We start from the raw sequence: 12789 nt of genomic DNA, 5'->3' as shown, positions 1-12789 counted from the left end.
GAGAGGGGGAGAGGGGGAGAGAAATACTGGTATTTAGCTCAGTGGTGCTGCCGCTTGCCTTGCAAGCACAAGGACTGGAGTTCAATCCCTGGCACAGAAAGACACCAAATGTTCTCACATATACGTAGAAGCTAAAAAGTTGAAAAGAGTAGTGGTTACCAGAGCCTGGGAAGGGTGTAGGGGAAAAACGGATGGGGAAAGGATGGTTAACAGGTACAAGGCTGCAGCTGGATGGGAGGAATAATTTTAATGCTCTATAGGACAGAAGGAGAATTTTAATGTTTAATGACAATGAGTTATTTCAAAACTGCTATGGAGAGGATTTATGCTCCTAATATGAAGAAATGGTGTCTGAGATGACAGATATGCCAGTTTGTCCTAGCCAGACCATTACACAGTTTCTACATGTGCTGAAATGCTCAAATGGCACATTGTACCCTTACAAATATGTACGATTACTCTAATTTTAAAATACATTTTAAAATATTGTCGCTAGTAAGCAAATACTATATCACTTTCCACTGCAGGACTTCATAAAAGATTCAGAAGCTGAGGATATATACACATATTTGTATGGCTTTTTTTTTTTAATTCCACCAAAAATGTATATACACTTCAGTAAAAATAGGGTCGGGGATTTAGCTCAGTCTTGCCACCTCCTTGCCTTGCAAGTACAAGGTTCGATCCCTAGCAACCCCACCAAAAAATATGATGCTTTTTTACCAGAGGTGTTATCTTCATATGGGGGACCCCAGACAGTGTCTTAGAACACAGAAAACCCACTGCATTGCTGGCCCTTAAAGAAATTGAAAATGCATGTGCAGCAGCCTCAATGAGCAAGGTTATTCAGGCAGCAGTTCACCATGCTAATAAATGCCTGGAAGATAATGACCACCACTTGGAGCACCTCTTTTAATTGTAGAGGCCAAAGGTAACTTGTATTAATCTCAGGATGTCTCAATAAATTTATTATTAAACTGGGGGGATGCAAGCCTATAATCCCAGCACTTGGGAGGCTGAGGCATGAGGATTGCTATGAGTTCAAGGCCAGTCTGGTCTATGTAGTGAGAGACTAGCCTGGACCATACAGTGAGACCCTGTCTCAGAAAACAAACAAACAAACAAACAGATTAATTTAATATTAAAATACACAATTTTAAATTTTCCTCAAGTGTGTATACATGTTTTGGGTAGAATTTGTGTGTCACATATTATAACATGTATACATTATAAATTACAGAAACTTGTTCTTTCCTCTTTACAAAGCTTTGCCCATACATGTTAACTGACCTGGCTCCTCATTTTACCCTAACAGTTCTAAAACCCTTTAAGAAAATCAATTTTTTTTCCAGCTCGATCTTCAAAGTTGGTTAAAAAAGAAATTGTAAAACCAAGAATAAAGCATTATCCAAAATGATTTCTACCAAAAGCCTTTTGCCAAACTGTCAAGACTCTTATCCTTTGTTATTGGTGTATTTATCTTACCACCATTAATGGAAAAGTCTAAATCTCTATTATTAACACCTAGGCCCATGCTTGAAGACATGAGGGAAAAGAGCCAGAGTCACAAAACCAGGCAGAACTATGCTCCTCCGTTTGTCCCCAACCAGTTTCTCATTTTCCTCTACTCAAGGTCACTCAGCTCTACTTCCATGTATTTATGGTTTTCCATTTTCCACTCTAACAAGTCCAAATGTTGAAACTTTTTTCCACCACCCAAAACCCATCTTAATCTCTGAGTTACCACTGTCTCCTCAAAGAAGGACTGAAACTTCTAGCCCTGAAAACTGAATATTTAGACCTTTGAGTGTTCCTCTCTTCTTCTATCTCAAATAATAATCTTATTTCTAAGATTAATAGTTTCCTGCCTGCTCTAAAATCCCTTCAAGCTCTCAGGAATGTTCTTTCACCAATTACTACCCACCCTCAACATCATTTTCCTGTCTTTCTGTCAACAAATCTGTATTATCTTAAAAAATAAAAATTACAGGAGGCTAGGGGTGTGGCTCACAGCAGAGTGCTCCTGTTAACACGTGTAAGTCCCTGAGTTTGATTCCAAGAACGAGTAACAAAATAAATATTACAATTTAAAACTGGCCTTCAATTTATCACACTCTTCTAGCCACTACCAATCTTCCCCACTGAAATGTTTTTTAAGAGTGGCTATATTTGCTGCTGAAAAATTCTATAATTCTTCTCAAAACACTATAATTTGACTCTCAATCCCAATACTCCACTAAATAGCTTCTAAAGATGTTACTAAGATAAGTATCAAATGGTCACTTCTCAGTCTTCAGTTTATCTGACCTCTTCTTGTAGCAGCTGGCAACAGGAATCACTCTGTTATGCTGCAATACTGGAGCTCCCAGATGGAACTATGTTAGGCTTTCTTCTCATTTTACATCCTCTTTCTATTGCTTAATTCTCATCCATAACCTGAACAGTACCAACTTACATGAGTACTAAACTGCCTTCAGCTATCTGCATGTACCTACTCACACATCATGTATACCTCAAACACAACATTCAAAGCCTGATTTGCTTCCCACATCCTGGTTAACTATAATGTCTTTTACCTAGTTAGCATCTAGGAGGTATGCAGATTCCTCACTAGATTAATAATTTATATTTACATAGTGTAGCAGGGAGATAAAGCAAATGCACATCCTTACTTTTCCTACTGTTGAAATAAAGGTAATCATGCCAGTCCTTATCTAGTCTACCAAGAATTCAATAAAAGATGTGAAATGACATATTCAAATGCATGATTTGGAAGAACTGTAAATTCTTTCTTGGTGGTTGAAGGAAGAAAATGACCATATATGCTTTAACTTATAACAGGGTCCTAAGGGCTGTTTCTTTCAATCTTGAAAAGTCCCAGTTATCTGGAGGTTGTAATTCCCATTGTACTGGGGTTGGCAATATGTTAGAGCTCAGGTTAATTTTTCCAGGCTTCTGCTGACTAGTGATTACAGAGGGCTTAAAATGAAGCTTCTTAAACTATAATTTTAATCATGTTTCTGTAAAAATACAATTGATTTTAAATGTATCTACTTGCTATGTTTAAGACAGAATGAGAGAAACAAAAAGATTCAGAAAATCTATTATCTCAGCAAATATATTCTCTAATTAGGAGATTTTAACCTCACACAAATAGTATGGTGTAAGAGCCTGTAACTGCAATGTGTGACAGATTTGCAGCATTTTTTTTGTCCGTATCAGGGATTGAACTCGGGTCCCTGTGCTTATGAGGCAGGCTGCAGAACCACTGAGCTAAATCCCCAGCTTTTTTTTGAGACAGGGTCTCACTATGTAGTTGAGATTGACCTGGAGCTCACTATGTAGCCCAGGCTGGTCTCAAACTCACAGCGATCCTCCTACCTCAGCCTCCCTAGTGCTGGGATTACAGGTGTGTGCCACCATGCCCAGCTCTTAGCATTGAGAATAAAGAAATAAATTATAACTACAAATAATCCAAAAGAGAAAACAATTTTATATTTCCAAGAAAATGTTGCAAAAAGCAAGACTTGCTATTTTACAACCCACTTAATTACCTTTACTTGGGACTGATTTTTTCACTAAGACCACATGATCTTCAGAGATTGCAAGACGCCTCAAAACATCTGCCAAAGCTGCCTTTAGCACAGTGATTTCATCTTCTTGCTGTTGAACTCGTAATTCAAGAGCTGATAGGCGATCTTGAACATCAGAAGTACTTGCAGCAGAAATGCTATCATCTGAAAAGTAAAACAAAGTATTTTAAAAATAAACTACTTGAAAAAGAAACTTTTTGGTAAGAAAAATTATACCAGATAAGCCTTTTAAAAGATGACAAAAACTTAAATAACTCTGTGTTTACACAGATTAACATCTACAAAGACTTTTACAGCTATTGTAACTAATTTATCTTTTGTTTTGATTTTTGGCTGTACTGAGGATGAAACTCAGGACCTCTGCAAGGCAGGCATGGTGTCATTGAGCTAAATTCCTGGCTTTAATGTAACTAATTTAAAGTAAGTTTTGGGGGCCAGGGATTTAGCTCAGTGGTGCCACCACCTGCCTCGCAAGCACAAGGTCCCAAGTTTGATCCCTGGTACCAAACAAACAAACAAACAAAGTAAGTTTTGGGCCAGGGATTTAGCTCAGTGGTTCTGCCACCTGCCTCATAAGCACATGGTCCCATTTAATCCCCTGTACCAAAAAACAAACAAACAAACAAAACTAAGCTTTAAATTTGCCAAATAATTTAAAATAATAAAATGTTTCCCCCATTTTTATACCATCAGTTTAATTGATTTTCTCACCAAAATGGTGCTGAAATATTTGATTTTTTAGATTTATCTGGAAACTTGCAAGAGAACAAACTATTTAAGTGATCCTTAATTACCAAATAATGATCATACTTCTCTATGAAACAAAACATTTTTTCTATTTTGCTTTTTGTATCAGAGACAGAGAAACATGTTCTTTCACACCATTGATTAGAAAATATTTTTTTTCTGTTGTGAAGTTTTTGAGATAGGGTTTTGCTGTGTAGGTCAGTCTGATCTTGAACTTACTATGTAGTCCAGCTTGGCCCCTGAACTCATGGCAATCCTCCTGCCTCAGCCTCCAGAACGGTGGGATTATAGGAGAGCAACACCAGGCACAGCTAGAAAACATTCTTGACTTTTTTTGGAGACAGGATCTTGCATGTAACCCAGGGTGGCCTCCAACTCACTGCTATCCTTGTTCCTCAGCCTACAGAGTGCTGGGATTAAAGCCATATGACACTATGCCTAGCTTTTTAAAATTTATGTCCTTATTATTAAACTCTCCCCACCCCCACAAATGGCAATACCACTACATAATAAGCAAAAAGATTTGCTGCTCCTTCTCTCTCAATTTTACACCCTAATGTCTCTTTTAAAATATAGGGCCAAGGATTTAGCTCAGTGGCACCACACCTGCCGAGCAAGCACAAGGTCCTGAGTTTGATCCCCAATACCAAAATAAATAAATAAATAGTACGTTTCTATAAAGCACATACCCAATATTATACATGCCCTTAGGTAAACAACAACAATAACAACAACAAAAAGACTATTTTTAAAATATAGTTTTAATTATAACAGTAATTACATACTATTTCCAAGCTATATAAATTTAGAGTACATTATTTGTTAAGTCAATCAGAATCTAGATGGAAAAAAAAAGAATCTAGATGTAGAGAAAGATCATTGCTGTGGGCTAATTCACGATAATTAGAAATTTTCAGAGGAAATAACAGTAAGAAATATCCTTGGCTTATACTGAGGAAATGCTGGAGACTCTAAGAGCTGTTTGGACCAGAATGAGGTAATTTACACTGGGTCAGTCATCCAGATAATATGGCACGGTGTGCCATTTTTCCCATTCCTGAGATAATATGCCATGGATCTTCTACACAATTTAATTCTAAGTTTGAATTAACAAAATAAAGCAAAACAATTTCAGCATTTGAAAAAGACCTATCAGTACATTATAGAACAGTAAATAATGTAGGTACTGAATATATGTTAACAAATCTCCCAGGCATCCATTCATACTATCTTCTGCCTTTAGTGGTATTTCAATGACAGTCATTGAGAAATGTTGGTATTAAAAGCTATGGGCCGGGGAGTTAGCTCAGTGGTTTCACTGCCTGCCTCGCATGCACAAGGTCCAGAGTTCAAGCCCTGGTACCCCCCCACAAAAAAAAAAAAGAAAAAAGAAAAGCTGGGTTTTGTCTTTAATTCAGACATCAAATTTTGGTTCCATACTAGTTACATAATCTTAAATATAACTTATTTTAGCTCTTTGAGCTTGAATTTATTCATCTTCAAGTAGGACTATTAAGAGGAAGATGCCTAAGGCAGATATAAAGTACAAAAGGTACACTTTGGTCACTCTTGAAATGCTTAAGAAAAAGACTGGTAAGAACAATTCAATCGCCTGCCTTAGAATTTTTATATTTCATGTACAGCATTTTGAATTTCCATAATAATCTAAATTCCATCTGATTTTGATTTGTTTTTTTTCGTACCAGGGATTGAACTCGGGTCTTTGTGCTTGCAAGGCAGGCAGCGGCAGCACCACTGAGCTAAATCCCCAGCCCTGATAAATACTCTTTGTAACTATGTTAACACTATTATTTTTTATTAGAATGCTTTTTCTATTTTTCATCCTTCTAATGGGAAGAATAGCAGCTCTCCTCTCTTTTGAGGAATTCCACATTTTCTGAGGTCCCATATTAGGGCCATCAATTCAGAATGCCTCATTCTCCCTTACAAATTCCATACAATTAGGATGTTGCCTAAGCCTAGGCTTTTAGTAGTAAAGAGACTCCAGAGTACCCTGGGTTCCCAATCAAGCCTCTGAAATCATGTACTTTCTTTGCTTCCTTTTTTTTTTTGGTACCGGGGATCGAACTCAGGTCCTTGCACTTGCAAGGCATGCCACCAAACCACTGAGCTAAATCCCCGGTCCATGTACTTTCAATTTAGAGAGCCATGCTAATATTCCTACCAGCTAATTACACAAAATACTAAAATTCACTTCTTGAAGGCCTGCATTTGTAACCTGCAGGTCTTAATTAAGTTAGTAAATGACTTGGCTATGTCTTTCTAAACTGTTTTCAATTTATGAAAAAGATAAACTAACTTTAGGGCCAGGGATTTAGCTCAGTGGTGCCACCGCCTGCCTCACAAGTGCAAGGACTGGAGTTCGATCTTTGGTACCAGGGGGAAAAAAAAAAGTCTCAGAAAGATAAACTAGCTTCATTACATTCTCAGCTTCCAAAAACGGCAACACTGTTACACAGTAAGACTGAGAAATTAGGTGAACTAAGTATGATCATACAACAAACTGAGGTCAGAGCTTCTTCCTTTGATGATTCTGCTCAATTACTCTTACTCTTTCCATTTTGAAAATAGTACTCTCCCAATCTTAGTATACCACATTCCCATTAACAATAAACTCTTAGCTGGGTGTGGTGGCACACGCCTGTAATCTCAGCACTTGGGAGGCTGAGGCAGGAGGAGTTCTGTGAGTTCAAGACCAGCCTGAGCTACATAGTGAGTTCCAGGTCAGTCTCAACTACATAGTAAGACGCTGTCTCAAAAAACAAAAACAAAAACAAACAAACAAACAACAACAACAATAAACTCAAGGAATATCTGTTCTGTAAATAAACTATTTTCTGGGGCTTTTTATTAAATTGAGTGTATTAGTTCCTTTTCTTTTTAGTAACAGTAATTCCTGGTTATCTTTTTCTCCTTCACAAAATAGTTTCTAGTCTTGAGGTTCAAAACTAGAAATCAATTTTCACAAGTTCTTAAACCAGAAGGGGGGAAAAAAAGAGTTCTTCAATTAAAAGAGAACAGAAAGAAGAAAACGAGATCTACAAATTTCTTACCCATCAATCTACTTACTAGCATAAGTAAATATCACGGTAATAAGAAAATTCAAATTCATATATAACTACATGTACATTTTAATAGTAGTATAGTTTTCAGAATGCAAAATGACAAGTATTCATTACGTTTTTCATTACACTAAATCAGTTAATTTGTTTCCTACACTGTTGAAAAACATGTCACCTTTGCAGAGATAAATATACTGTATTCCATGCATCCAGTATCATAATAGAATGAGACACGTCTACACATTCTAATGACTCTTTTTTTTTCGTACCAGGGACTCAACTCAAGACCTTGCACTTGTGAGGCAGGCATGGCGCCACTGAGCAATATCCCTGACCTGTCTAGTGTCTGTTAAATTTTAAGTAAATCTTTCTAAAATGGAATAATGTGATGGCTTCACTTGACTGTATCAACTTGACTGGTTGGTTTCAGGATCCAGCTGGGGGCCTGGTGGAGCACACTTCTGGTGTGTCTGGAAGGTTGTGCAGGCAGGGCCTTGGAATATGTCTGGTCCCTCACTCCTTCTCTGGCACTGTTTCCCTGTTCTGCTTCATGGCTACCATGAAATAAGTGTATTTACTCCACCATGCTTCCACCATGATGTTTCTACTCTGGAGCTTGCACACATTTTGAATCCCTTGAAACTGAACCAAATTAAACTCCTTTTTTAAGTTATGGGTGCAGGGTTGCGTCCTTGCAAAGGGAAAGCTTACTTTCTTGCTTTTGTATGAGGAACATACACAACTATAATGTAACTACTTTTTTATTGGTGGTGTTTTTCTGAGTCAGACCTTGCTAGGCATTCAGACTGGCGTTAACTTGCTATGTAGCCCAGGCTGGCCTTGAACTCCTGGTGATCTTCCTGCCTCAGCCTCCCAAATGCTATGATTACAGGTGTACACCACTATGCTCAGTAAACATAACCACTTTTGATTATTTGTTTTCTATTTAGAGTGTTAATTACTGCACTGTAAGGACGCTAAGAAATTAATGCCCTAAAGGCTATTATATTTTGAATTGGATAACTAAATACATGAATACTTTCTAAATTTTATTACTTTTCTGTTTATACTTTTGCAGTTAGGATTTATGGCTTTCTAGGGCAGTGGTGGCAAACCTTTTAGAGCTTTCAATGACACAAACAGCCCAGTGTAGTATTCGTGTTGTTAATTTTACCACCACTGTTCTACAGCAGCAATGCTTCCTTCTAATTTAACCTCTTACATTATGAGATACTGGATTAACTAAGCTTTCTGAATTGTTTATATGAAGAGAAAACAGTCTCTGAAGTCAGAAACTCTTATATTTAAAAATATGGTATGTATATGTATAACACATGTATACATAAGTGTCTGTTTATGTATACATGTATATATACACACAAACGTATACATGAATTGTGTGGTAAAGGACATAATTTTAAAACTATAAAAAATAAAGGAAGAATGCAGCATTTACTGGTACCTACCGAGTGCTAAGCTCTGTGATTATTTAAGTCTTAAAGTGTGAGTACCGGATTTCACAGACAAGCATATGAAATACTGAAAAATAATTGCCTAACATTGTATACCTACTAAGATGCAGAGTTGAGATCTAACCCAAGTTTTCAGACTGTGTAACACATTAGGAAGTGTACAAAGACACTGAAAATGAATTTAGGGATCATTTTGGCAGTCTTCTGATCAAGTATAATTGTCTGATTACTTTAATTTTACTGGTAAAAGAATTTCCGGCCAGGGATTTAGATCAGTGGTGCTGCACCTGCCTCACAAGCTCAAGGCCGAGTTCAATCCCTGGTACTGGGAAAAAAAAAAATTCCTACTTATTTATTTTGGGGGGCTCATATGTATATATTCAGATAGTTACAGCTGCTCTATTGCTTTTGGTCAAATGAGGAATTAAAATATACAGGGCACTGAGTGGCACTGTGCGTACTTTGCAAGGGCAAGGTCCTAAATTTGATCCCCGGTACCAAAAATTGTGTGTGTGTAGGTGTGTGTGCGTGTGCACACGTGTGTGTGTACGTGCATGCCCGTGTGGAAGGTTCTTATTATGGTTAAGACTGAGAATATACCCTGCCCCATCCCATTTTTTCCCTAACTGCAATTAAATATTCTGGGAAAAGTGTATAAAAATAATTATTTGAGATTTCTGAAGACTAAGTGTGAGCAGATGAACTGAAAACGGAAATCAAATTTTGAAGAAGAATCCATATAGTAGTGATTTCCCTGACCTCTATATTATACAGCTTAGACTCAAGAGTTAATGAAATCCCACAGCTGCTACCCAAAAGCTCCAGATAAAACCTCTTCTTTATGGACAGAAGACTAAAAGGAGGGGGTATGCAGGACAGAGCTCTTTTGATTCTCCAAACCACCCAACCCCAATTCTGAAATGTGCTCAGAGCAAGAAGGGCTACCTTGGATGTTCTTCTGCTCGCACTGCTTCACACTACTGTGGATAGCAAAGAGCCAGCTTCCCAGCAAGAACACATGGGGAAGGAGTCCATAAGAGCCTGAGTACGCAAATTACAGAGAGAAAGGAGCTCGAAAGGGAACCATGGCCTGTGTATGACATCCAAGGCTTATCCTCCAAGCTGCAGATATACAACACAACTGGAATCAATGTAGCAAAGCCCATGAGACGTGAATGGATGCAGAACAGTGCCCAGGTCCCAGACTGGCCCATGAATAGTACACATGCTGACAAGAATAGCCTTGGAAAATCTTTTAAAATTAAACTGACATTGGAGCCTGAGCACACAGGTCAGGAATTGCGGTCTGAATGGAACTGACTGCCTGAAAAAACAGTATCATCATCAACATTCTCCAGAAGATTTTAATATGACCACAGTCTCATAATACTAAAAACTTAACTGACACTGGATGAATCAAGAAAATCTAAAATAACACCTAAGGAAAAAGACAACAGACAACAAGCATGGAACGACAAATAATGGAGCTACCAAAAACTTTAAAGCAACTATTATAATCATGCTCCATGAAACAAGGAACAATGGAAGTCAGGTGATTTTTTTGTTTTTTGGACACAAGTTATCACTTTGTAGCCCAGGCTGGCCTTGAACCCAGTGATCCTACTGCCTCAGCCTCCCCAGTGCTGGGATTACAGGTATGCACCACCATGCCCGATGGACTTTTATATAATATAAAGGTCAAACACACACAAAACACTCTAGTATTTGGAATAAAACTACAATAAAACAAGAGACTACTACACAAAACAATTGGTAATAATAATTATTTCTTTTTTTGTACAGGGGATCAAACTCAGGTCCTTGTGCCAGTGAGGTAGGCAGAGTAGACACTGAGCTAAAAACCGCCCCCACAATAATAATTTCTGATAGTGTAGGTCAAGAGATAAGACAGGGAGATATCTGCAAATAATGGACAATCTCTGTAATTAAAACAAATATTGTATTATACTTTTTGGAGATGAGAGAAGTTGATTGATTTTCCTTTTTCGTTTAAGTGGATAGATGGAGAGAGTATGTTAGCTACATTGCACAACTTATTTACTCACTTTTTTTAGAACAAAATTATTTTGTGAATTAAATTCTAAAAGAAAGATGAAATTGTATTTTTTAAAAATCTAGGGCTTTGTGGCACAGAAAAAACTAAACCAAGTGGTTTTATAATAGTTTTGAGAGCCAATAATATGACTCTAAGATTCAGCATTACCTATAAACCTCTTTTCTAAAAGTCATTTTCAAAAGGTACATGAATGAAGCTGGGTATGATGGCACATGACTGAAATCCCAGCACTCAGGAGGCTGAGGCAAAAGATGGCCACCAGTCCAAGGCCAGCCTGACCTATATAGTGAGAACCTTTCTCAAAAACAAAACAAAAATAAAACAAAATAAAATAAAATAAAAGAGTGTGATTTGATTATAGGCAGTTAAGTTATACAGAAATAAATACACATAGCCTGGGGATTTAATTTAGTTCAATGGCACTGTGACTGCCTCATATGGGCAAGGTCCTAAATTTGATCTCCAGTATTGATGATAAAAAAAAAAAAAAAAAGAAAAAGAAAAAAGAAAAGAAAAAAAGAAGTAGATACATACATAGTCAGAAAGGGAATGGGCTCTCAAGGAAGTCAGCAGAAAAAAATAAAAGACATTAGAATTGCGGCTAGAGGCACAGCTGAAGAAGACCAGGCCCAAGATAAAGATGCAATGGCCAGGCCTCCATGCCTCCCATGAGTGATAAGCAGTAACTTGGAATTAGCTCCACTTGATTCAGGAAGTCCAGATAATCATCATTCACCCACAAAGGTGAACACAGCATCTGGTCCTATTCCTTCCCAAAAACGCCTTTGTTCTTTCCATGTGACCCTGCTACGTGACCCACTTCCTTACTGGCTAAACAGCTATACAGTACTTATAATGCTATAGGTTGATTATAGTTAGACCTATATTGTACCCACCTTATGACTTTGCTGTATAAATTACCCCCAACAAAGGGCCTCGGTGGCAACCAATTTTCAGGACTCCTCCTGTCTCTCAGGCGCTATCTCTCAATAAACCTTTGTCTACTCTTAATCTTCAGTGTTCCCTGGAGTTCATTCTCCAATCTGAATCTAGCAGGCATCTTTCTCCTATATTGATATGAGATAAAATACCATCTAAGAATACTTAAAATTTTTAAATAAACTCTGTTCTCTCCTTTGTAAAATGCTAGTTGAGCACTGGGAAGCTCTTACTGGAGAAAATGGTAATAAAAGAATAATAGATTACATTAGAGAAGTTAGTATGAGTGAAGAACCATGAGGAACTACTAACAATAACGTACACTATTTATACTTTAAAAACAACAACAACAACATGATACTAGCCTAAAGGACTATCAACAGGGAACTGATAAAATAAATGGTTATACTATGTAGCCCTTAAAAAAAGACAATATATATTTATAATCACAACAAGTTCATTAGAAGCAACAATATACTATGGAGAAAAATGCTGCCAGAAAACATTAATACTATTTAATTCTATCTTTAGAGAACTGTATATCTATAATGAAACTCACACAAAAATATACTGAGAGATTAGGAACAAATTTCTAGGAAGTGGGACTTCCGAGAATACCTCACCAATATACTTTTTTACTTTAGATGAATTTTCTACATACAAAAAAAATAAATGAAATTTATATTATTTTTTCATTTAAGCAAAATTAGCTTGTGATGGCCGGGCATGGTGGCGCACACCTGTAATCCCAACACTGGGGAAACTGAGGCAGGAGGATTGCTGTGAGTTCGAGACCAGCCTGGGCTGCATAGTGAGTTCCAAGTCAGTCTCAACTACCCAGTGAGACTCTGCCTCAAAAAACCAAAAAAAAAAAAAAA

General features: G+C 37.3%; 1 protein-coding gene across 2 annotated transcripts in view; it reads right to left on the bottom strand.

The window, feature by feature from the left end:
- Eml4 (EMAP like 4) overlaps positions 1–12789 on the bottom strand; it is a 157980-nt gene that overhangs the window by 74616 nt on the left and 70575 nt on the right. For both annotated transcript variants that reach the window (XM_010604928.3, XM_010604929.3), the window contains exon 2: positions 3555–3737. In XM_010604928.3, coding sequence (XP_010603230.1) covers positions 3555–3737 — 183 coding nt within the window. The remainder of the gene's footprint in view (positions 1–3554; positions 3738–12789) is intronic.

Source organism: Fukomys damarensis, unplaced genomic scaffold (assembly GCF_012274545.1).
Source record: "Fukomys damarensis isolate Sample0158 unplaced genomic scaffold, DMR_v1.0_HiC HiC_scaffold_2, whole genome shotgun sequence".
Lineage (NCBI taxonomy): Eukaryota > Metazoa > Chordata > Mammalia > Rodentia > Bathyergidae > Fukomys > Fukomys damarensis.
Note: the sequence above shows the minus strand (reverse complement) of the source record. Positions and strands in the feature narration are given on the sequence as shown.